General features: G+C 56.5%; 1 protein-coding gene across 1 annotated transcript in view; it reads right to left on the reverse strand.

Annotated features, from left to right (window-relative positions):
- Window positions 1-26,843, reverse strand: part of LOC132394845 (uncharacterized) — a 79,206-nt gene extending 52,363 nt beyond the window's left edge. Inside the window, 7 exon segments of the mRNA XM_059971251.1 lie at window positions 17,675-17,710; window positions 17,713-18,230; window positions 23,886-24,004; window positions 24,099-24,121; window positions 25,143-25,376; window positions 26,254-26,349; window positions 26,427-26,843. Coding sequence (XP_059827234.1) covers window positions 17,675-17,710; window positions 17,713-18,230; window positions 23,886-24,004; window positions 24,099-24,121; window positions 25,143-25,376; window positions 26,254-26,349; window positions 26,427-26,837 — 1,437 coding nt within the window. The 5' untranslated portion in view covers window positions 26,838-26,843.
- Between the last annotated feature and the right edge of the window lie 1,029 nt (window positions 26,844-27,872).

The raw sequence follows: 27,872 nt of genomic DNA on the forward strand, positions 1-27,872 counted from the left end.
CCTCCCTACCCTCTCCATCTGCCCATCACTCACACACTCCTCCCCACCCTCGCCATCTGCCCATCCCCCACATACTCCTCCCCACCCTCTCCATCTGCCCATCACCCACGCACTCCTCCCCACCCTCTCCATCTGCCCATCACCCACACACTCCTCCCCACCCTCTCCATCTGCCCATCACCCACACACTCCTCACCACCCTCGCCATCTGCCCACCACCCACACACTCCTCCCCACCCTCTCCATCTGCCCATCACTCACACACTCCTCCCCACCCTCTCCATCTGCCCATCCCCCACACACTCCTCCCCACCCTCTCCATCTGCCCATCCCCCACACACTCCTCCCCACCCTCTCCATCTGACCATCACCCACACACTCCTCCCCACCCTCTCCATCTGCGCATCACCCACACACTCCTCTCCACCCTCTCCATCTGCCCATCACCCTCACACTCCTCCCCACCCTCTCCATCTGCCCATCCCCCACACACTCCTCCCCACCCTCTCCATCTGCCCATCTCCCACTCACTCCTGCCCACAGTCTCCATCTATCCACCACCCACACACTCCTCCCTACCCTCTCCATCTGCCCATCACCCACACACTCCTCCCTACCCTCTCCATCTGCCCATCACTCACACACTCCTCCCCACCCTCGCCATCTGCCCATCCCCCACATACTCCTCCCCACCCTCTCCATCTGCCCATCACCCACGCACTCCTCCCCACCCTCTCCATCTGCCCATCACCCACACACTCCTCCCCACCCTCTCCATCTGCCCATCACCCACACACTCCTCACCACCCTCGCCATCTGCCCACCACCCACACACTCCTCCCCACCCTCTCCATCTGCCCATCACTCACACACTCCTCCCCACCCTCTCCATCTGCCCATCCCCCACACACTCCTCCCCACCCTCTCCATCTGCCCATCCCCCACACACTCCTCCCCACCCTCTCCATCTGACCATCACCCACACACTCCTCCCCACCCTCTCCATCTGCGCATCACCCACACACTCCTCTCCACCCTCTCCATCTGCCCATCACCCTCACACTCCTCCCCACCCTCTCCATCTGCCCATCCCCCACACACTCCTCCCCACCCTCTCCATCTGACCATCACCCACACACTCCTCCCCACCCTCTCCATCTGCCCATCACCCACACACTCCTCCCCACCCTCTCCATCTGACCACCACCCACACACTCCTCCCCACCCTCTCCATCTGCCCATCACCCACACACTCCTCACCACCCTCTCCATCTGCCCATCCCCCACACACTTGTCCCCACCCTCTTCATCTACCCATCACTCACACACTCCTCCCCACCCTCTCCATCTGTCCTGCCCCACACAGTCCTCCCCACCCTCTCTAGCTGCCCATCACCCAAACACTCCTCCCCACCCTCTCCATCTGTCCAGCCCCCACACACTCCTCCCCACACTCTCCATCTGCCCATCACCCACACACTCCTCCCCACCCTCTCCATCTGCCCATCACCCACACACTCCTCCCCACCCTCTCCATCTGCCCATCACCCACACACTCCTCCCCATCCTCTCCATCAGCCCATCACCCTCACACTCCTCCCCACACTCTCCAGCTGCCCATCACCCACACACTCCTCCCTACCCTCTCCAGGCTGCCCATCACCCAAACAGTCCTCCCCACCCTCTCCATCTGTCCAGCCCCCACACACTACTCCCCACCCTCTTCATCTACCCATCACTCACACACTCCTCCCCACCCTCTCCATCTGCCCATCCCCCAAACACTTGTCCCCACCCTCTCCATCTACCCATCACCCACACTCTCCTCCCTACCCTCTCCATCTGCCCATCACCCACACACTCCTCACCACCCTCTCCATCTGCCCATCCCCCACACACTGCTCCCCACTCTCTCCATCTGCCCATCCCCCACACACTTGTCCCCACCCTCTTCATCTACCCATCACTCACACACTCCTCCCCACCCTCTCCATCTGTCCTGCCCCACACAGTCCTCCCCACCCTCTCCAGCTGCCCATCACCCAAACACTCCTCCCCACCCTCTCCATCTGCCCATCACCCACACACTCCTCTCCATCTGTCCTGCCCCACACAGTCCTCCCCACCCTCTATAGCTGCCCATCACCCAAACACTCCTCCCCACCCTCTCTATCTGTCCAGCCCCCACACACTACTCCCCACCCTCTTCATCTACCCATCACTCACACACTCCTCCCCACCCTCACCATCTGTCCTGCCCCCACACGCTCCTCCACACCCTCTCGAGCTGCCCCGCACACACTCCTCCCTACCCTCTCCATCTGCCCATCACCCAAACACTCTTCCCCACCCTCTCCATCTGCCCATCACCCACACACTCCTCCCTACCCTCTCCATCTGCCCATCACAAACACATTCATCCCCACCCTCTCCAGCTGCCCATCCCCTACACACTCCCCCCCACACTCTCCATTGGCACATCACCCACACTCCTCCCCCACCCTCTCTATCTGCCCATCACCCACACACTCCTCCCCACCCTCTCCATCTGCCCATCCCCCACACACGGCTCCCCACCCTCTCCATCTGCCCATCACCCACAAACTCATAACCCACCCACTCCATCTGCCCATCACCCACACACTCCTTCCCACCGTCTCCATCTGACCATCACCCACACTCTCCTCCCCACCATGTCCATCTGCCCATCCCCCACACACTCCCCCCCACCCACTCCACCTGCCCATCCCCCACACACTCCTCCCCCACCCTCACCATCTGCCCATCAGCCACACACTCCTCCCTACCCTCTCCATCTGCCCACCACCCACACACTCCTCCCCACCCTCCCCATCTGCCCATCACTCACACACTCCTCCCCACCCTCTCCAACTGCCCATCTCCCACACATGCCTCCCCACCCTCTTCATCTACCCATCACTCACACACTCCTCTCCATCTGTCCTGCCCCACACAGTACTCCCCACCCTCTCCAGCTGCCCATCACCCAAACAGTCCTCCCCACCCTCTCCATCTGTCCAGCCCCCACACACTCCTCCCAACCCTCTCCAGCTGCCCAGCACCCACACACTCCTCCCCACCCTCTCCATCTGCCCATCCCCCACACACTGCTCCCCACCCTCTCCATCTGCCCATCCCCCACACACTTGTCCCCACCCTCTCCATCTACCCATCACCCACACTCTCCTCCCTACCCTCTCCATCTGCCCATCACCCACACAGTCCTCCCCACCCTCTCCAGCTGCCCATCACCCAAACACTCCTCCCCACCCTCTCCATCTGTCCAGCCCCCGCACACTACTCCCCACCATCTTCATCTACCCATCACTCACACACTCCTCCCCACCCTCCCCATCTGTCCTGCCCCCACACGCTCCTCCACACCCTCTCCAGCTGCCCCGCACACACTCCTCCCCACCCTCTCCATCTGCCCATCACCCACACACTCTTCCCCAGCCTCTCCATCTGCCCATCACCCACACACTCCTCCCTACCCTCTCCACCTGCCCATCACAAACACTTTCATCCCCACCCTCTCCAGCTGCCCATCCCCTACACACTCCCCCCCACCCTCTCCATTGGCACATCACCCACACTCCTCCCCTCACCCTCTCCATCTGCCCATCACCCACACACTCCTCCCTACCCACTCCATCTGCCCATCACCCACACACTACTCACCACCCTCTCCATCTGCCCATCCCCCACACACTGCTCCCCACCCTCTCCATCTGCCCATCACCCACAAACTTATAACCCACCCACTCCATCTGCCCATCACCCACACACTCCTACCCACCGTCTCCATCTGCCCATCACCCACACTCTCCTCCCCACCATGTCCATCTGCCCATCCCCCACACACTCCCCCCCACCCACTCCATCTGCCCATCCCCCACACACTCCTCCCCCACCCTCTCCATCTGCCCATCACTCACACACTCCTCCCCAACCTCTCCATCTGCCCATCACCCACACACTCCTCCCCACCCTCTCCATCTGCCCATCACCCACACACTCCTCCCCACCCTCTCCATCTGCCCATCCCCCACACACTCCTCCCCCACCCTCTCCATCTGCCCATCAGCCACACACTCCTCCCTAACCTCTCCATCTGCCCATCAGCCACACACTCCTCCCTAACCTCTCCATCTGCCCATCACCCACACACTCCTCCCCACCCACTCCATCTGCCCATCCCCCACACACTCCTCCCCCACCCTCTCCATCTGCCCATCAGCCACACACGCCCCCCCACCCACTCCATCTGCCCATCCCCCACACACTCCTCCCCCACCCTCTTCATCTACCCATCACTCACACACTCCTCTCCATCTGTCCTGCCCCACACAGTCCTCCCCACCCTCTCCAGCTGCCCATCACCCAAACAGTCCTCCCCACCCTCTCCAGCTGCCCATCCCCCACACACTCCTCCCAACCCTCTCCAGCTGCCCATCACCCACACACTCCTCCCCACCCACTCCATCTGCCCATCCCCCACACACTGCTCCCCACCCTCTCCATCTGCACATCCCCCACACACTTGTCCCCACCCTCTCCATCTACCCATCACCCACACTCTCCTCCCTACCCTCTCCATCTGCCCATCACCCACATACTCCTCACCACCCTCTCCATCTGCCCATCACCCCAACACTCCTCCCCACCATCTCCATCTGTCCAGCCCCCACACACTCCTCCCCACCCTCTCCAGCTGCCCATCACCCACACACTCCTCTCCACCCTCTCCATCTGCCCATTCCCCACAGACTACTCCCCACCCTCTTCATCTACCCATCACTCACACACTCCTCCCCACCCTCCCCATCTGTCCTGCCCCCACACGCTCCTCCACACCCCCTTTCCAGCTGCCCCGCAAACACTCTTCCCCACCCTCTCCATCTGCCCATCCCCTACACACTCCCCCCCACCCTCTCCATTGGCACATCACCCACACTCCTCCCCACGCTCTCCATCTGCCCATCCCCCACACACTCCTCACCACCCTCTCCATCTGCCCATCCCCCACACACTGCTCCCCACCCTCTCCATCTGCCATCACCCACACACTCCTCCCACCCTCTCCATCTGCCCATCACCCACACACTCCTCCCACCCTCTCCATCTGCCCATCCCCCACACACTGCTCCCCACCCTCTCCATCTGCCCATCACCCACACACTCCTCCCCACCCTCTCCATCTGCCCATCACCCACACGCTCCTCCCCACCCTCTCCATCTGCCCATCACTCACACACCCCTCCCCACCCTCTCCAACTGCCCATCTCCCACACATGCCTCCCACCCCTCTCCATCTGCCCATCCCCCACACACTCCCACCCTCTCCATCTGCCCATCACCCACAAACTCATAACCCACCCTCTCCATCTGTCCATCCCCCACACACACCTTCCCACCGTCTCCATCTGCCCATCACCCACACTCTCCTCCCCACCATGTCCATCTGCCCATTCCCCACACACTCCCCCCACCCACTCCATCTGCCCATCACCCACACTCCTCCCCCACCCTCTCCATCTGCCCATCACCCTCACACTCCTCCCCACTCTCTCCATCTGCCCACCACCCACACACTCCTCCCCACCCTCTCCATCTGCCCATCCCCCACACACTCCTCCCCCACCCTCTCCATCTGCCCATCCCCCACACACTCCTCCCCACCCTCTCCATCTGCCCATCACCCACACACTCCACCCCACCCTCTCCATCTGTCCATCACCCACACACTCCTCCCCACCCTCTCCATCTGTCCATCACCCACACACTCCTCCCCACGGTCTCCATCTGCCCATCCCCCACACACCTCCTCCCCACCCTCTCCATCTGCCCATCACACACACTCCACCCCACCCTCTCCATCTGCCCATCACCCACACACTCCTCCCCACCCTCTCCATCTGCCCATCTCCCACACACTGCTCTCCACTCTCCATCTGCCCATCATTCACACACTCCTCCCCACCCACTCCAACTGCCCATCTCCCACACACGCCTCCCCACCCTCTCCATCTGCCCATCCCCCACACACTCCTCCCCATCCTCTCCATCTGCCCATCCCCCACACACTCCTGCCCACAGTCTCCATCTATCCATCACCCACACACTCCTCCCCACCCTCTCCATCTGCCCATCTCCCACATACTCATCCCCACCCTCTCCATCTGTCCATCACCCACACACGCCTCCCCACCCTCTCCATCTGCCCATCCCCCACACAATCCTCCCCACCCTCTCCATCTGCCCATCACCCACACACTCCTCCCCACCCTCCCATCTGCCCATCTCCCACATACTCATCCCCACCCTCTCCATCTGTCCATCCCCTACACACTCCCCCCCACCCTCTCCATTGGCACATCACCCACACTCCTCCCCCACCCTCTCCATCTGCCCATCACCCACACACTCCTCCCCACCCTCTCCATCTGCCCATCCCCCACACACTGCTCCCCACCCTCTCCATCTGCCCATCCCTACACACTTGTCCCCACCTTCTCCATCTGACCACCACCCACACACTCCTCACCACCCTCTCCATCTGCCCATCCCCCACACACTGCTCCCCACCCTCTCCATCTGCCCATCCCCTACACACTTGTCCCCACCTTCTCCATCTGACCACCACCCACACACTCTGCCCACCCTCTCCATCTGTCCTGCCCCCACACACTCCTCCACACCCTGTCCAGCTGCCAATCACCCACACACACCTCCCCACCCTCTCATCTCATCCCACTATCTGCCCATCACCCACACACTCATGCCCCACCCACTCCATCTGCCCATCACCCACACTCCACCCCCACCCTCTCCATCTGCCCATCACCCACACACTCCTCCCTACCCTCTCCATCTGCCCATCTCCCACACGCCTCCCCACCCTCTCCATCTGCCCATCTCCCACACACTCCTCCCCACCCTCTCCATCTGCCCATCACCCACACACTCCTCCCCATCCTCTCCATCTGCCCATCTCCCACACACTCCTCCCCACTCTCCACCTGTCCATCACACGACACACTCCTCCCCACCCTCTCCATCTGCCCATCACCCACACACTCCTCCCCACCCTCTCCATCTGCCCATCTCCCACAGACTCCTCCCCACCCTCTCCATCTGTCCATCCCCCATACACTCCTCCCCACCCTCTCCATCTGCCCATCACTCACACACTCCTCCCCCACCCTCCATCTGTCCATCACCCACACACTCCTCCCCACCCTCTCCATCTGCCCATCACCCACACACCACACACTCCTCCCCACCCTCTCCATTTGGCCATCCCCCACACACTCCTCCCCACCCTCCCCATCTGCCCATCCCCCACACACCACACAGTCCTCCCCACCCTCTCCATCTGGCCATCCCCACACACTCCTCCCCACCCTCTCCATCTGCCCATCTCCCACATACTCCTCCCCACCCTCTCCATCTGCCCATCACTCACACACTCCTCCCCAACCTCTCCATCTGCCCATCTCCCACACACTCCTCCCCACCCTCTCCATCTGTCATCACCCACACACTCCTCCCCACCCTTTCCGTCTGCCCATCACCCACACACTCCTCCCCACACTCTCCATCTGCCCATCTCCACATACTCCTCCCCACCCTCTCCATCTGCACATCTCCCACACTATCCTCCCCACCCTCTCCATCCCTCCATCACTACACACACCTCCACCACCCTCTCCATCTGCCAATCACCCACACACTCCTCCCCACCCTCTCCATCTGCCCATCACCCACACACTCCGCCCTACCCTCTCCATCTGTCCATCACCCACACCCTCCTCCCCCACCCTCTCCATCTGTCATCCCCCACACACTCCCCCCACCCTCTCCATCTGCCCATCCCCCACACACTCCCCCACCCTCTCCATCTGCCCATCACAAACACACTCATCCCCACCCTCTCCATCTGCCCATCCCCTACACACTCCCCCCCACCCTCTCCATCTGGCCATCCCCCACACAGTCCTCCCCACCCTCTCCATCTGTCCTGCCCTCACACACTCCTCCCCACCCTCTCCATCTGCCCCTCCCACACACTCATTCCCCCACCCTCTCCATCTGCCCATCCCCCACACACTCCTCCCCACCCTCTCCATCTGACCATCACCCACACACTCCTCCTCACCCTCTCCATCTGACCATCACCCACACACGCCTCCCCCACCCTCTCCATCTGCCCATCCCCCACACACTCCTCCCCACCCTCTCCATCTGCCCATCACCCACACACTCCTCCTCACCCTCTCCATCTGACCATCACCCACACACTCCTCCCACCCTCTCCATCTGACCATCACCCACACACTCCTCCTCACCCTCTCCATCTGACCATCACCCACACACTCCTCCCCACCCTCTCCATCTGTCCATCACCCACACACTCCTCCCTACCCTCTCCATCTGTCCATCACCCACACCCTCCTCCCCACCCTCTCCATCTGTCCATCCCCCACACACTCCCCCCACCCTCTCCATCTGCCCATCCCCCACACACTCCTCCCCACCATCTCCATCTGCCCATCACAAACACACTCATCCCCACCCTCTCCATCTGCCATCCCCTACACACTCACCCCACCCTCTCCATCTGGCCATCCCCCACACAGTCCTCCCACCCTCTCCATCTGTCCTGCCCCACACACTCCTCCCCACCCTCTCCATCTGCCCCTCCCACACACTCATTCCCCACCCTCTCCATCTGCCCATCCCCCACACACTCCTCCCCACCCTCTCCATCCGCCCATCCCCCACACACTCCTCCCCACCCTCTCCATCTGCCCATCCCCCACACACTCCCCCCACCCTATCCATCTGACCATCCCCCACACACTCCTCCCCACCCTCTCCATCTGCCCATCCCCCACACACTCCTCCCCACCCTCTCCATCTGCCCATCCCCACACACTCCCCCCACCCACTCCATCTGCCCATCACCCACACTCTACCCTCTCCATCTGCCCATCACAAACACACTCCTCCCCACCCTCTCCATCTGCCCATCTCCCACACACTCCCCCCCACCCACTCCATCTGCCCATCACCCACACTCCTCCCCACCCTCTCCATCTGCCCATCACCCACACACTCCACCCCACCCTCTCCATCTGTCCATCACCCACCACACTCCTCCCCACCCTCTCCATCTGTCCATCACCCACACACTCCTCCCACGGTCTCCATCTGCCCATCCCCCACACACTCCTCCCCACCCTCTCCATCTGCCCATCACACACACCACCCACCCTCTCCATCTGCCATCACCCACACACTCCTCCCCACCCTCTCCATCTGCCCATCTCCCACACACTGCTCTCCACTCTCCATCTGCCCATCATTCACACACTCCTCCCACCACCCTCCAACTGCCCATCTCCCACACACGCCTCCCCACCCTCTCCATCTGCCCATCCCCCACACACTCCTCCCCATCCTCTCCATCTGCCCATCCCCCACACACTCCTGCCCACAGTCTCCATCTATCCATCACCCACACACTCCTCCCCACCCTCTCCATCTGCCCATCTCCCACATACTCATCCCCACCCTCTCCATCTGTCCATCACCCACACACGCCTCCCCACCCTCTCCATCTGCCCATCCCCCACACAATCCTCCCCACCCTCTCCATCTGCCCATCACCCACACACTCCTCCCCACCCTCCCCATCTGCCCATCTCCCACATACTCATCCCCACCCTCTCCATCTGTCCATCCCCTACACACTCCCCCCCACCCTCTCCATTGGCACATCACCCACACTCCTCCCCCACCCTCTCCATCTGCCCATCACCCACACACTCCTCCCCACCCTCTCCATCTGCCCATCCCCCACACACTGCTCCCCACCCTCTCCATCTGCCCATCCCCTACACACTTGTCCCCACCTTCTCCATCTGACCACCACCCACACACTCCTCACCACCCTCTCCATCTGCCCATCCCCCACACACTGCTCCCCACCCTCTCCATCTGCCCATCCCCTACACACTTGTCCCCACCTTCTCCATCTGACCACCACCCACACACTCCTGCCCACCCTCTCCATCTGTCCTGCCCCCACACACTCCTCCACACCCTGTCCAGCTGCCAATCACCCACACACACCTCCCCACCCTCTCCATCTGCCCATCACCCACACACTCATGCCCCACCCACTCCATCTGCCCATCACCCACACTCCACCCCCACCCTCTCCATCTGCCCATCACCCACACACTCCTCCCTACCCTCTCCATCTGCCCATCTCCCACACGCCTCCCCACCCTCTCCATCTGCCCATCTCCCACACACTCCTCCCCACCCTCTCCATCTGCCCATCACCCACACACTCCTCCCCATCCTCTCCATCTGCCCATCTCCCACACACTCCTCCCCACTCTCCACCTGTCCATCACACACACACTCCTCCCCACCCTCTCCATCTGCCCATCACCCACACACTCCTCCCCACCCTCTCCATCTGCCCATCTCCCACAGACTCCTCCCCACCCTCTCCAACTGTCCATCCCCCATACACTCCTCCCCACCCTCTCCATCTGCCCATCACTCACACACTCCTCCCCCACCCTCCATCTGTCCATCACCCACACACTCCTCCCCACCCTCTCCATCTGCCCATCACCCACACACCACACACTCCTCCCCACCCTCTCCATTTGGCCATCCCCCACACACTCCTCCCCACCCTCCCCATCTGCCCATCCCCCACACACCACACAGTCCTCCCCACCCTCTCCATCTGCCCATCTCCCACATACTCCTCCCCACCCTCTCCATCTGCCCATCCCCCACACACTCCTCCCCACCCTCTCCATCTGCCCATCTCCCACATACTCCTCCCCACCCTCTCCATCTGCCCATCACTCACACACTCCTCCCCAACCTCTCCATCTGCCCATCTCCCACACACTCCTCCCCACCCTCTCCATCTGTCCATCACCCACACACTCCTCCCCACCCTTTCCGTCTGCCCATCACCCACACACTCCTCCCCACGCTCTCCATCTGCCCATCTCCCACATACTCCTCCCCACCCTCTCCATCTGCACATCTCCCACACTATCCTCCCCCACCCTCTCCATCCCTCCATCAACTACACACACCTCCACCACCCTCTCCATCTGCCAATCACCCACACACTCCTCCCCACCCTCTCCATCTGCCCATCACCCACACACTCCGCCCTACCCTCTCCATCTGTCCATCACCCACACCCTCCTCCCCACCCTCTCCATCTGTCCATCCCCCACACACTCCCCCCACCCTCTCCATCTGCCCATCCCCCACACACTCCTCCCCACCATCTCCATCTGCCCATCACAAACACACTCATCCCCACCCTCTCCATCTGCCCATCCCCTACACACTCCCCCCCACCCTCTCCATCTGGCCATCCCCCACACAGTCCTCCCCACCCTCTCCATCTGTCCTGCCCTCACACACTCCTCCCCACCCTCTCCATCTGCCCCTCCCACACACTCATTCCCCACCCTCTCCATCTGCCCATCCCCCACACACTCCTCCCCACCCTCTCCATCTGACCATCACCCACACACTCCTCCTCACCCTCTCCATCTGACCATCACCCACACACTCCTCCCCACCCTCTCCATCTGCCCATCCCCCACACACTCCTCCCCACCCTCTCCATCTGCCCATCCCCCACACACTCCCCCCCACCCTCTCCATCTGACCATCACCCACACACTCCTCCTCACCCTCTCCATCTGACCATCACCCACACACTCCTCCCCACCCTCTCCATCTGCCCATCACCCACACACTCCTCCCCACCCTCTCCATCTGTCCATCACCCACACACTCCTCCCTACCCTCTCCATCTGTCCATCACCCACACCCTCCTCCCCACCCTCTCCATCTGTCCATCCCCCACACACTCCCCCCACCCTCTCCATCTGCCCATCCCCCACACACTCCTCCCCACCATCTCCATCTGCCCATCACAAACACACTCATCCCCACCCTCTACATCTGCCCATCCCCTACACACTCACCCCCACCCTCTCCATCTGGCCATCCCCCACACAGTCCTCCCCACCCTCTCCATCTGTCCTGCCCCCACACACTCCTCCCCACCCTCTCCATCTGCCCCTCCCACACACTCATTCCCCACCCTCTCCATCTGCCCATCCCCCACACACTCCTCCCCACCCTCTCCATCCGCCCATCCCCCACACACTCCTCCCCACCCTCTCCATCTGCCCATCCCCCACACACTCCCCCCCCACCCTATCCATCTGACCATCCCCCACACACTCCTCCCCACCCTCTCCATCTGCCCATCCCCCACACACTCCTCCCCACCCTCTCCATCTGCCCATCCCCCACACACTCCCCCCCACCCACTCCATCTGCCCATCACCCACACTCCTACCCTCTCCATCTGCCCATCACAAACACACTCCTCCCCACCCTCTCCATCTGCCCATCTCCCACACACTCCCCCCCACCCACTCCATCTGCCCATCACCCACACTCCTCCCCCACCCTCTCCATCTGCCCATCAGCCACACACTCCTCCCTACCCTCTCCATCTGCCCATCACTCACACACCCCTCCCCACCCTCTCCATCTGCCCATCTCCCACACATGCCTCCCCACCGTCTCCATCTGCCCATCACCCACACACTCCTCCCCACCCTCTCCATCTGCCCATCACCCACACACTCCTCCCCACCCTCTCCATCTGCCCATCTCCCACATACTCCTCCCCACCCTCTCCATCTGCCCATTCCCCACACACTACTCCCCACCCTCTCCATCTACCCATCACTCACACACTCCCCCCCACCCTCTCCATCTGCCCATCCCCCACACACTCCTCCCCACCCTCTCCATCTGTCCGTCACCCACACACTCCTCCCCACCCTCTCCATCGGCACATCACAAACACTCACCTCTCCACCCTCTCCATATGCCCATCACCCATACACTCCTCCTCCCACTCTCCATGTGCCCATCCCCCACACACTCCTCCCCACCCTCTCCATCTGTCCATCACCCACACACTCCTCCCCACCCTCTCCATCTGTCCATCACCCATACACTCCTCCTCCCACTCTCCATGTGCCCATCCCCCACACACTCCTCCCCACCCTCTCCATCTGCCCATCACTCACACACTCCTCCCCACCCTCTCCATCTTCCCATCTCCCACACATGCCTCCCCACCGTCTCCATCTGCCCATCTCCCACACACTCCTCCCCACCCTCTCCATCTGTCCATCACCCACACACTCCTCCCCACCCTCTCCATCTGCCCATCCCCCATACACTCCTCCCCACCTTCTCCATCTGCCCATCACTCACACACTCCTCCCCCACCCGCCATCTGTCCATCACCCACACACTCCTGCCCACCCTCTCCATCTGCCCATCCCCCACACACCACACACTCCTCCCCACCCTCTCCATTTGGCCATCCCCCACACACTCCTCCCCACCCTCCCCATCTGCCCATCCCCCACACACCACACAGTCCTCCCCACCCTCTCCATCTGGCCATCCCCCACACACTCCTCCCCACCCTCCCCATCTGCCCATCCCCCACACACCACACAGTCCTCCCCACCCTCTCCATCTGGCCATCCCCCACACACTCCTCCCCACCCTCTCCATCTGTCCATCCCCCACACACTCCTTCCCACCGTCTCCATCTGCCCATCACCCACACACTCCTCCCCACCCTCTCCATCTGCCCATCTCCCACACATGCCTCCCCACCATCTCCATCTGCCCATCTCCCACACACTCCTCCCCACAGTCTCCATCTGTCCATCACCCACACACTCCTCCCCACCCTCTCCATCTGCCCATCACCCACACACTCCTCCCCACCCTCCATCTGTCCATCCCCCACACACTCCTCCCCACACTCCCCATCTGCCCATCCCCCACACACCACACAGTCCTCCCCACCCTCTCCATCTGGCCATCCCCCACACACTCCTCCCCACCCTCTCCATCTACCCATCACTCACACACTCCCCCCCACCCTCTCCATCTGCCCATCCCCCACACACTCCTCTCCACCCTCTCCATCTGTCTGTCACCCACACACTCCTCCCCACCCTCTCCATCGGCACATCACCCATACACTCCTCCCCACCCTCTCCATGTGCCCATCCCCCACACTCTCCTCCCCACCCTCTCCATCTGCCCATCACTCACACACTCCTCCCCACCCTCTCCATCTGCCCATCTCCCACACATGCCTCCCCACCGTCTCCATCTGCCCATCTCCCACACACTCCTCCCCACCCTCTCCATCTGTCCATCACCCACACACTCCTCCCCACCCTCTCCATCTGCCCATCCCCCATACACTCCTCCCCACCCTCTCCATCTGCCCATCACTCACACACTCCTCCCCCACCCTCCATCTGTCCATCACCCACACACTCCTGCCCACCCTCTCCATCTGCCCATCCCCCACACACCACACACTCCTCCCCACCCTCTCCATTTGGCCATCCCCCACACACTCCTCCCCACCCTCCCCATCTGCCCATCCCCCACACACCACACAGTCCTCCCCACCCTCTCCATCTGGCCATCCCCCACACACTCCTCCCCACCCTCCCCATCTGCCCATCCCCCACACACCACACAGTCCTCCCCACCCTCTCCATCTGGCCATCCCCCACACACTCCTCCCCACCCTCTCCATCTGTCCATCCCCCACACACTCCTTCCCACCGTCTCCATCTGCCCATCACCCACACACTCCTCCCCACCCTCTCCATCTGCCCATCTCCCACACATGCCTCCCCACCGTCTCCATCTGCCCATCTCCCACACACTCCTCCCCACAGTCTCCATCTGTCCATCACCCACACACTCCTCCCCACCCTCTCCATCTGCCCATCACCCACACACTCCTCCCCACCCTCTCCATCTGCCCATCCCCCATACACTCCTCCCCACCCTCTCCATCTGCCCATCACTCACACACTCCTCCCCCACCCTCCATCTGTCCATCATCGACACACTCCTGCCCACCCTCTCCATCTGCCCATCCCCCACACACCACACACTCCTCCCCACCCTCTCCATTTGGCCATCCCCCACACACTCCTCCCCACACTCCCCATCTGCCCATCCCCCACACACCACACAGTCCTCCCCACCCTCTCCATCTGGCCATCCTCCACACACTCCTCCCCACCCTCTCCATCTGCCCATCACCCACACACTCCTCCCCACCGTCTCCATCTGGCCATCCCCCACACACTCCTCCCCACCCTCTCCATCTGGCCATCCCCCACACACTCCTCCCCACCCTCTCCATCTGTCCATCACCACACACTCCTCCCCACCGTCTCCATCTGGCCATCCCCCACACACTCCTCCCCACCCTCTCCATCTGTCCATCCCCCACACTCTCCTTCCCACCGTCTCCATCTGCTCATCACCCACACACTCCTCCCCACCCTCTCCATCTGCCCATCCCCCACACACTCCTCCCCACCCTCTCCATCTGTCCGTCACCCACACACTCCTCCCCACCCTCTCCATCGGCACATCACCCATACACTCCTCCCCACCCTCTCCATGTGCCCATCCCCCACACACTCCTCCCCACCCTCTCCATCTGCCCATCACTCACACACTCCTCCCCACCCTCTCCATCTGCCCATCTCCCACACATGCCTCCCCACCGTCTCCATCTGCCCATCTCCCACACACTCCTCCCCACCCTCTCCATCTGTCCATCACCCACACACTCCTCCCCACCCTCTCCATCTGCCCATCCCCCATACACTCCTCCCCACCCTCTCCATCTGCCCATCACTCACACACTCCTCCCCCACCCTCCATCTGTCCATCACCCACACACTCCTGCCCACCCTCTCCATCTGCCCATCCCCCACACACCACACACTCCTCCCCACCCTCTCCATTTGGCCATCCCCCACACACTCCTCCCCACCCTCCCCATCTGCCCATCCCCCACACACCACACAGTCCTCCCCACCCTCTCCATCTGGCCATCCCCCACACACTCCTCCCCACCCTCCCCATCTGCCCATCCCCCACACACCACACAGTCCTCCCCACCCTCTCCATCTGTCCATCCCCCACACACTCCTTCCCACCGTCTCCATCTGCCCATCACCCACACACTCCTCCCCACCCTCTCCATCTGCCCATCTCCCACACATGCCTCCCCACCGTCTCCATCTGCCCATCTCCCACACACTCCTCCCCACAGTCTCCATCTGTCCATCACCCACACACTCCTCCCCACCCTCTCCATCTGCCCATCACCCACACACTCCTCCCCACCCTCTCCATCTCCCCATCCCCCATACACTCCTCCCCACCCTCTCCATCTGTCCATCACCGACACACTCCTGCCCACCCTCTCCATCTGCCCATCCCCCACACACCACACACTCCTCCCCACCCTCTCCATTTGGCCATCCCCCACACACTCCTCCCCACACTCCCCATCTGCCCATCCCCCACACACCACACAGTCCTCCCCACCCTCTCCATCTGGCCATCCTCCACACACTCCTCCCCACCCTCTCCATCTGCCCATCACCCACACACTCCTCCCCACCGTCTCCATCTGGCCATCCCCCACACACTCCTCCCCACCCTCTCCATCTGGCCATCCCCCACACACTCCTCCCCACCCTCTCCATCTGTCCATCACCACACACTCCTCCCCACCGTCTCCATCTGGCCATCCCCCACACACTCCTCCCCACCCTCTCCATCTGTCCATCCCCCACACACTCCTTCCCACCGTCTCCATCTGCCCATCACCCACACACTCCTCCCCACCCTCTCCATCTGCCCATCCCCCACACACTCCTCCCCACCCTCTCCATCTGCCCATCCCCCACACACTCATCCCCACCCGCTCCATCTGCCCATCCCCCACACACTTCCCCCCACCAACTCCATCTGCCCATCACCCACACTCCTCCCCCACCCTCTCCATCTGCCCATCACCCACACACTCCTCCCTACCCTCTCCATCTGCCCATCACCCACGCACTTCTCCCCACCCTCTCCATCTGCCCATCCCCAACAGACTCCTCCCCACCCTCTCTATCTGCCCACCCCCCACACACTCCTCCCCACCTCCCTCCCTTTACTCTGGGTTCACTTTCCCCTCCTGTCAGATTCCAAAATCTTCTGCCCTTTGTTACTGACACCTCTCACCTCCTAATTTCTGACACATTTCCACCCGTCCCTCATCTATCACCCCTCCCTCAGCTCCTACCCCTCACCTGGATCCACCCCTCATCTGCCCATTTCCTTAAAGAGATGTTGCCTGACAGACTGGGAGTCTCCGGCACTTTGTGTGTTACCACCACTACATGTCCCGTGTTACCCGGACCTCCCTCTCCCAGTCAGCACCACCACCACTTGCCCCAGTAACCCATCAGTCCCGGTGGACTTTAGCACCCGGAGGAGCCGGAGAGCTCAGGACCCGCGGCCTGCAGCTGCTGCTGAATCCGCAGTGTTTCTGTTCCGTCGACGGACGCGGTGAAGGAGTTAAAATTAATGGATCAATAATTCACACATCGTGTTTATTTCACTCTCCCCACATTTATATTTACACTGACTGACTCCTGACACCGGTCCCGGGACCCGACCCGTTTACAGACCCGGAGCGGAACCGGAGCAGATTCTCAGCCACTCGTTTTTATCCCAAGGCCCGAAGGAAGGATAAAGTTTCTCCGTGAATTTATTCCCAGTGAAGGTGTGGAGATGGGACTTGGTCTCCGCGTTGTAAAATGAAACTGTTCCGGACTCGTAAATGAGATAAACTCCCACCCTCCCGGGGATGGGACCGGCAGGGAGACAGGATTCAGGGGAGGTGAGAACCCACATCTCGTCATCAAGCCTCCCGATGGTCCAGAATCCGGTTTTCGGACTCGGTGTGACCCCTCCCTTCCTCTTCACCGACACTGCGGCGACTCCCAGACCCCAGCCCCGATTCCCCATCACCTCCACCTCCCAGTAATGTCTCCCTGATGTGAATCCCTCGGATCCCAGCACACAAAGCCAGTCTGTGAACCTCTTCCCGGTGTCAGGGAGATCCCTCCGTGTCCCGGTGCGTCTCACACTCTTCCGATCCTCAGACACCTCGAGCCGCGGATGCGCCGTTTCCACATCCAGGGTGACACAGACTGGGGGGAGAAGCAGAGAATTAGAGAGTCCCCGGGGATTGAGGGGAGACTCGGACAGCGCGGCCCCGGGACCAGGAGAGACAATGACCCCCACCACCCAGCAACACCCGATTTAATCCGAGCCTGACCATGGGACAAGTTACAATGACCCCCAGCACCCAGCAACCCCTGATTTAATCCGAGCCTGACCATGGGACATGTTACAATGACCCCCACCGCCCAGTAACCTCTGATTTAATCCGAGCCTGTCCATGGGACAAGTTACAATGACCCCCACCACCCAGCAACACCTGATTTAATCCGAGCCTGTCCATGGGACAAGTTACAATGACCCCCACTGCCCAGTAACCTCTGATTTAATCCGAGCCTGTCCATGGGACAAGTTACAATGACCCCCACCACCCAGCAACACCTGATTTAATCCGAGCCTGTCCATGGGACAAGTTACAATGACCCCCACCACCCAGCAACCCCCGATTTAATCCGAGCCTGACCATGGGACAAGTTACATTGACCAATTAACCTGTCAACCAGTACAGGTTTGGACTGTGCAACTAGAGCACCTGGTAGAAACCCACGTGGCCATGGGAGAACGTACAAACTCCTGACAGGCAGTAACAGGACATGAACCTGGGTCGCTGACAACATAAGGATGTACCTGAATGAGAGAGAGGCTGAGACCCTGTCAGAGTCTGCTAAGTTAGCAGACGAGTCTGCTTTAACCCACAAGGTAAAGTTTTTCCCGAGTAAGAGCTACCAAAGGAGTAGCAGGGATAACAAAGATAACCCACCGGCTAAACCAGAGAGTAAACCGGGAACTAGTGATAAAAGTCAGGAGGAAGGGAAGCAGTCAAAAGAAAAATTTCCCAGTTTCAAGTGTTACTTTTGTGGGAAGCCTGGTCATGCGGCATCCAATTGTTTTGCTATGAAAAGGGAAAAAGGGACAGAGAGAGAGAAAACCCCAAATGCCTGCGTTCAGACGGTTAAAACACCGCTGAAGAAGGAGGGGTCTGACCGAGTTCAACAGGGACTTGAGAGATTTATTTCAAATGGGTTTGTGTCTGTGAAGGAGGGATCAACTCCGGTTCCACTGAGAATCTGGAGAGATACTGGAGCTTTTCAGTCACTGATATTAAAGAGTGTTTTGGAGTTCGGTGCTAAGATGGAGATTTGAGAGTCGGGGGCGTTGAGAGTAAGTGTTCAGCACAGACTGCAAGGGCCGAGATGGCCTGTTTCCGTGCTGTAATTGTTATATGGTTATATGGTGGTGAATATTATCAAAGGTATTGGAAAGGGGACTGAGACCGTGCCTTTGCATAAGATAATTCTGAAATGCGACTTGGTATCTGGACCAGTCACAATAGGGGTGCGGTCTGAACTACCGATAGACAATGTTGATCTCGTACTCGGAAATGACCTTGCAGGTGGGCATGTTTACCCAGCAGTTCAGCTAGCCAGTGAGCCTGCTGCTGCTGAGGGCCCGCCCATAGACGCTGATGTGTATCCCGCCTGCGTAGTCACTAGAAGCATGTCGGAAAAGGCTGCTGATGCTAATATTGATTTATATAGACTTTCCTACTGTCCCTAAACCATCCTGTCCTGTCTGTGTCACGACTTCCTGTGTCACCATGTGCTCCATCACCTCATCCTTGACAATTGACTCAAACGTCTTCTCAGCCACTGAGGTCAGGCTAACTGGTCTATAATTTCCTTTCTGCTGCCTTTCTCCTTTCTTAAAGAATTTTCCACTCCTCTGACACCATGCCAGACTCCAATCATTTTTGAAAGCTCATATCTAATGCCACCATAATCTCTAATGCTACATCTTTCAGAACCCTAGGGTGCAGTTCCTGTGGTTCAGGTGACTTATGTACCTTTAGGACTCTCAGCTTTTTGAGCACCTTCTCTCTTGTAATAGTAACTGCACCCACTTCTCTTCCTTCACACACTACATCAGGCATACTGTTAGTGTCTTCCACAGTGAAGACTGATGGAAAATAGTCATTTAGTTCATCCGCCATCTCCTTGTCCCCTGTTATTAATTTTCCAGCCTCATTTTCTGGCGGTCCCATATCCAGTCTCATTTCTCTTTTATTTTTAAGATACGTGAAGAAACTTTTACCATCCACTTTGATAGTATTTGCTAGCTTGCTTTCACATTTCATCTTTTCCTTTCCAATGATTTTTTTAGTTGCTCTGTTTAGGTTTTTAAAAACTTCCCGATCCACTATCATCCCACTAATTTTTGCTTTGTTATATGTCCTTTCTTTTGCTTTTACAATAGCTTTGACATCCCTTGTCAGTCATGGTTGTACTATTTTACAATTTGAGTATTTCTTCATTTTTGGAAGAAATGAAAACATACTCACGTCCTGCAGCTTCCTCATTTCCCCAGAAACACACACCATTGCTGCTCTGCTGACATCCCTGCCAGCAGCTCTTTCCAATCTACTTTGGCCAACTCCTGTCTCATACCACTGTAATTTCCCTTACTCCACTGAAATACTGCTACATCAGCCTTTACTCTAGTGGTCACCAACCTTTTTAAGCCCAAGCTCCCCTACTTCGGTCATAGTCAAAGGTGACGTTGACCCCCAGATTGATTAGTTACACACATGCACACTGGGGCAGAAAAGACCGGAAGTAAAACCCCGCAACCCAGAAGTAGAAATAATGTATAAACACCAGGGGTACACACTCTTTTTTGCACCGCGGACCGGTTTAATATTGACAATATTCTTGCCGACCGGCCGACGGGGAGTGGGGGACGGATTAAACATGACTGGAATACAGCAATACTCGAAGCAGGTTCCTTATGTCCAGTCTATTCCACAAATTAGTTTTCACGGCTCTTAGCAGGTAGATTCTGTCCCACTTGCTCACGTTTTCTCCACTCAAAAAACTCAGCGGGTTTGTCTTTAAGTGCGGGGTGCTTGGAATCAAGGTACCGAAGCAGTTTTGAGGATTTCATTGCCTCATTAGACAGCCTCCAGGCCCAAACTGCAGCCTCCGCCTGCCCGCCCGCCGCCAGACACCCTGGCCGGGTGCGGTTGGTCGTGGGTGGGGTGAGAGGACAAGGTCAGGTCCGGAGGTCCCCGTGCCGGTTCCAGTCCAGAGAAAGCGACAGAGCGGGGAGTGTGACAGGGCGCCCGCCTGCCCTCCCTTGTAGGATCTATTGGCCGACAGAAGTTTGTATCAGCAGATCGCAGCGAGGTAGCTGCTCTGCTACTTACGGAACCCTGAGCCCGAATTAGATCGTCTGTGAATGTTTTAGCACCGGGTTCCCCACGAACAATCGGTGTGGTGAACAAGTTTAGAGGTGGCGCCCACCTCTCCGCACTCCAGGCCAGTAACAACAGCACTTCTCACCGGCCGCGTGAGGCGAACCAGTGATTCCTGGCGCGAGGGTATCACTGCGTTTAGGCATCTGATGACCTCGCATGGGATTAAGTTCAACAGTGGGCGTGACAGGGAGTGAGGAAAGGTGCAGCTGACTCATATCGTTTCCTCGCGGCCCGGTGGCTGGGGACCACTGAATTACACTGTGCAAACACAAAGTACACTACAGATGCTGTGGTCAAACCAACACGTACAAACAAGCTGTATGAACTCAGCAGTCAGCAGTTTGACTGCTCGTTTCAACGGACGCTGCCCGACCTGCTGAGTTCATCCAGCGTGTTTGTACGTGTTGAATTACACTGTGTAATGCGGGGGAGCTACACACACGCGCACTGGGCAGAAAGAACGGAACAAAACCCCGCAACCCGGAAACAATCTCTCAACAGTATTTGTGTATTTATTTTTGAATTTTTTTCGGGATCTACTGGGAAAGTCCCAAAGATCGACCGCTACTTTACTTTCTCCCTATCAAATTTCAAGTTAAACTCAATCATACTGTGATCACTGGTTCCTCAGGGTTTTTTACCTTCAGCTCCCTAATCACCTCTGGTTCATTACATAACAGCCAATCCAGTATAGCTGATCCCCTCGTGGGCTCAATGACAAACTGCTTTAAATGCCATCTCTTAGGGATTCAACAGACTCACTCTTGAGATCCATTACCAACCTGATTTTCCCAATCAACCTGCATGTTAAAATATCCCATGACTACTGTGACATTATCCTTTTGACTCTCCTTTTCTATTTCCTGTTGTAACCTGTGGTCCACCTCCCATCCACTGTTGGGAGGTCTGCATATAACTGCTATCAACATCCTTTTAACCTTGCAGTTTCTTAACTCAACCCACAAGGATTCAACATCTTCCGATCCTATGTCACATCTTTCTACTGATTTGATGCCATTATTTACCAGTGGAGCCACAGCACCCCCTCTGCCTACCTTCCTATCACTCCGATATAATGTATAACCTTGGACATTCAGATCCAACTACAACCATCCTTCAGCCACAATTCAGTGACGGCCACAACATCATACCTGGCCATTTGTAATCGTGCAACAAGATCATCCACTTTATTTCTTATACTACATGCATTTAGAGACAACAGCTTGAGTACCGTATTTATTGTCCTTTCTGATTCTGCATCCCTAAAGTTTTGATATTCAGCCTGTTGGCTGCAACTGAGTTCCATCACCTGTCTGTCCTTCCTGACAGTCTGACTGCAGGCTATCATTACCATTTTTACCATCCGTCCTATCCCGAGTCCCTTCACCAGTTCCCATCCCCCTACAAAATTAGTTTAAACCCTCCCCAACAGCTCTAACAAACCTGCCCGCAAGAATATTGGTCCCCCTCGGGTTCAGGTGCAACCCATCACTTCTGATCAGGTCATACCTCCCCCAGAAGAGATCCCAATGATCCAAGAACCTGAAGCCTGCCCCCTGCACCAGCTTCTCAGCCACACATTTACCTGCCAGATCACCCTGTTTCTACCCACTGGCATGTGGCACAGGCAGCAGTCCAGAAATTGGTACCCAGGAGGTCCTAATTTCTGGATTAGAGAGAGGCAAAAGTGGATATCGGACTGCTGGAAAACAATGCTGGAGAGGTAGTAATGGGGGACAATGAAAGCGTGGATGAACTGAAGACGTATTTTGCATCAGTCTTCACTGTGGAAGACACTAGCAGTATGGTGGAAGTTCCAAGAGTCAGGCGACGGGCCGGGCATGAAGTTAGCATTACTAGAGTACAGGTTCTTGGGAAACGGGAAGATCTTTAGGTAGCTGTCACCTGGACTAGATAGTGTACATGCCAGAGTTCAGAAAGAGGTGGCTGAAGAGATCATGGAGGCATTAGTAACGATCCTTCAAAACTCACGAGATTCTTCAATGGTTCTGGAAGAATGGAAATTTGAAAATGTCACTCCACTGTTCAAGAAGAGAGAGAGAATAAAGGAAACTCTAGGCCAGTTAGTCTGACCTCAGTGGCTGGGAAGATGGTGAAGTTGATTATTAAGGAGGAGTTATCAGGGAACTTGGAGGCACATGATAAAATAGGCCATGGTTTCCTCAAGGGAAAATCCTGCCTGACAAATCAGCTGGAATTCTTTGAAGAAATAACAAGCCAGATAAACAAAAGAGAACCAGTTGATGTTGTGTACTTGGATTTTCAGAAGGTCATTGACAAGCCATATTTGGCATCTAATTATGACTTAGTAGTGTCTCATAAACAAGCACAAAGGAATCTTATGTTTTACCGTGTTTAATGCCGCCAATCACTTCTTCCGATGCTATGTCGAGCAAATAGGGGTGATCGAATTTTTCAACCAATAGGGCACCATCTGTCACTGACAATGTCTGGGGATCATCACTAATCCTGTAAATATTATACATCTAGTTATAAACTGAGCATCAGCAATATTTGAACTATTTTACAAATCCATACAGTTTCAGTAAAGACCATGTCCTACCTCCTCTTCCGACGAGCTTCCTCCTGAAATAAATAAAACACAGATCTCAATTGACTGAGACTGACCGTCAGCATCCAAACAGCAGGAATCTGAGACAAGTTATTAAAAACTGCTGAAAATTCTCACTTAACTTTCCCACTAATATGAACGGAGAAAGAGGGACATTGAACCATGGGAGAAAGTACAAGGAATATTTATGAGAATTAAATACTGAGAGAAGGAACTTACAGGAGAGACTGGACAGGTTTTAAGATTCTGAATGTATTTGATCGAAAATATTTCTGCTTGTGTAGAGACAATAAGTCAAAGATAAAACATCAGTTGGTTGTTAATAAATCCCACAAGAAATATAGTGAAGAGAATGTGGAACTCACTGCTACAGGAGTGGCTGAAGTGGAACAGCAGAGATTGATTGTAATGGGGAAGCTGGATAAACACATGAGGGACCATGGAGTTGGGGACACTGTTACTGGGTGTGGTTAGTAGGTGGGAGGAGGCTTGTGCACCAGGGAAACTGATAGGAGAGAATGGACTGAAAGTCCTGTCTCTGATGAAAATGGGATATAATCTGATGAAGAATATTTCTGAAAAACAAAAGACAGTGCAAAATTCTCCAAAACACTGAACCTGATACAAACCAGATATAGATGGTAAATCCGATGTGTGGGTCACATTCTGGAATTCAACCTCAGTTCCCACTGATCAACAGAGAGACCCTCACACCCACTGCACCAGACACACTCACAGTCTGTGACTGCAATAGGATGATACTCTGAGTCTCAGTGGATATTATACGTGGGAATCACAGAAGTGATCACTGGCTCAGTGCTACGATCAGAGTAAACATTCCCGAGAAGGATGCAGACTGTCCAGCGATGTACAGATGTTGTGAGAGGCTGGTTTGGAGACAACAACCCTGAATAGTCAAAACATCCATCTGGTTTCAATCAGTTTACAACTCCAGTATCGGTAAATCCCACAATGAGTTAAAATACATCATTTTGTGACTATGTACTTTTACAGGACCAAACTGAAATCTCTCACCATGAGGAATGTGATATTTTCTTTCTGATCCATCCATGTCTGTAACTCAGAGATTTCCTCCTGAATAGAATTTAAATTCTCTTGAATCTCTCGAAGATTTTTCTCCATTGGATTTAGAATCCTCTCCTCTTCTTCCCTGATATCTCGGAGTGCACGCTGCTCTTTCTCAATGATAATCCGGCGCAGTTCATCAAACTGGGATGTGATGTGGGACTGAACGCTTTGTGACTGTTCCTGTCAAATGAAAGGAGAGGCTGGTTTATTATTTGGCCCTGATGTATTTCCTTATGATATGGAAGGGTCTGTCCAGCCCACTATCATCCAAGAGGACCACAACCTTGCCATTGGGTTTGGAGGCTTGTGTGCCTCAATGACCCAAAGAACTCTGTTGGCTGGAATGTGGGCTTTATGCTTTGACCCCTGTTAGGGTCACCCATGCCAAACAGGTCAAAGGGTAGAGGCCAGAGTGAGAGTGGTCCACTGGTCCTCCAGGTTCATGGGTTCAGCTCAGGGCTAACAATACTGACTGGTAAAACAAAACTGTTACGGAAACAATGAAGAGTCTTTCTACATCTGAGTGCCATGTTATTCCCGAGTCTCCACTCAGGACCTGCATGACCGACAGTAGTGAAAACCGAGAAGCAGCTACTGACATGTTGAATGAAGACATGAACACTGCCGCAGATGGACGACCTTCATTGCTGTCCCAAACTCCAGTGGCAGAACAGGCAGAGAGTGAGTGGTTCCCAGATCTTCATCAGAGTTCCCTGAAACCCAGTCTTCCTCACTGACCCATTAACTCCCACCTGATTCACATACAAACCCCTTCACAGGGTTAATTACAGTTGCCAATTTACTGTTCAACCCTAAACAGTCAAAACATCCGTCTGGTTTAAATCAGTTTACAACTACATTGTCTGTAAATCCCACATTGAGTTGATTGTCGGCTAAAAGAAGGTACCGGTTACTGAGAGAACGTGCAAACTCCACACAGACAGCACCAGAGGTTAGGATCGAGCCCAGGTTACTGGAGCTGCAATACTCTGCTATTCTGCATTAAAGGGAACAAAACTACATAACAAGATTGTATATTCTGCTGAGGAAGTCTCACCCGAACTCCAGAAATCTTCTCTTTCTGTTGCTGCTCCTTTTCCTGAAAGTCTGATTTCTTTTTTGCGAGAGAGTCCAAGGAAGATTTAACCCGATCCTGGGAATTAAAGAGTTAATGGATTAGACAAAACAAAAAGACAACATAACAGACAATCGAAAGCGAGTTATTTTTACCTTGTAAATTTTAACGGCTTCCTTAATCGGCATGAAGTTGTGAGACTTGTGTTCCCGTGCAGTCGCACAGATCAGGCAGATCAGTGTCTTGTCCGTCTCACAAAACAGCTTCAGTTCTTCCTCATGTTCCTCGCAGTAACGTTTACTTTCCTTCCCATTGGGATTCAAGTTTAGTTTTCGAGCTTTCTCAGACAGATTTGCTAAGGCTCGATTGACCCTGAGGGTGCGGTCCGGAAACTCCTCTCTACATTCCGGGCAGGAGTTTCTGTCCTCCCTTTCCCAACACCGTGTGATACAGGAGCGGCAGAAGTTGTGTCCACACTCCAGTATAACCGGATCGGTGAAGAAATCCAGGCAGATGGGACAAATTACCTCCTTGGTCCAACTCTCGAACTGTCCTTTCGAAGCCATGTTATCTCCCGGTACTTCCTGGTTCAGGATCCTTTCACGTTCGGGATCTGCTGAACCCTGCAGTACCGGGAATGTCCACTAGGCGCGCTGCAGACTCGGGAATGAACAACGTTGCTCCAACTGTTCTCTGGGCAGGAATCGCGGCAATTTCCACGTCAGGGTGGGATCAGAAACACATTAGAGAGGTCTGAATATAAATGAACCCGGAGCGCGGAGCCTGGTTCAGTGTAAAGTAGAACTGAAAGGGAATTCCTGCTCCAGCCCCACTGAACTTGTCCTCATACATTGAGTCCATTCTAAACCCTTCAGGTCAATCCCTCCCAACCCACATCCGCGACACTTCTCATGCCCTCAATCTCCTCAGCAATTTTCAATTCCCAGACACTGACCGCCTCATCTTCTCCATGGATGTCCAGTTATAACTTCTACCCCCATCAAGAAGAACTTACAGCTCTCTGTTTCTTTCTCAATAAAAGAACAAACCAGTTCCCCTCCAGCTGGAAGGGCTGGTGCTCACCCTCACCAATTTTCCTTCCGCTCCTCCACCTTCTCCAGACTCGATGGCTATCCACGGGTATCTGCATGAGCCCCAGTAATGACTGTCTCTTTGTTGGTTACGTAGAACAGCCCATGTTCCAAGCCTTCCCCAGTAATGCTCCCAAATCTTCCTCAGAAACATTAATGACTGCATTGGTGCTGCTTCATGCACCCATGCCGAGTTTATCAATTTCATCAACTTTGCCACGAACTTCCACCCTGCACTTGAATTCACTTGGTCCATTTCAAACCCTCCCCTCCCTCCCCTTTGCCCTTCTCTCTGCCTCCATCTCTGGAAACAAACTGTCAACTGACATAATTTATAAAGCTACTGATTCCCACAGGTACCTTGACGATACCTCTTCACACCCAGTCTCCTGTAACTTTTCTAAACTCCGTCATTTCCACTGAATCTGTTCCCAGAATGTTCCCTTCCAGAACATCAGGTATGTCCTCCTCTGTAAAGAACGGTTTCCTTTCCTCCGCTATTGATGTTGC

Source organism: Hypanus sabinus, chromosome 5, assembly GCF_030144855.1.
Source record: "Hypanus sabinus isolate sHypSab1 chromosome 5, sHypSab1.hap1, whole genome shotgun sequence".
In the NCBI taxonomy this organism is placed as follows: domain Eukaryota; kingdom Metazoa; phylum Chordata; class Chondrichthyes; order Myliobatiformes; family Dasyatidae; genus Hypanus; species Hypanus sabinus.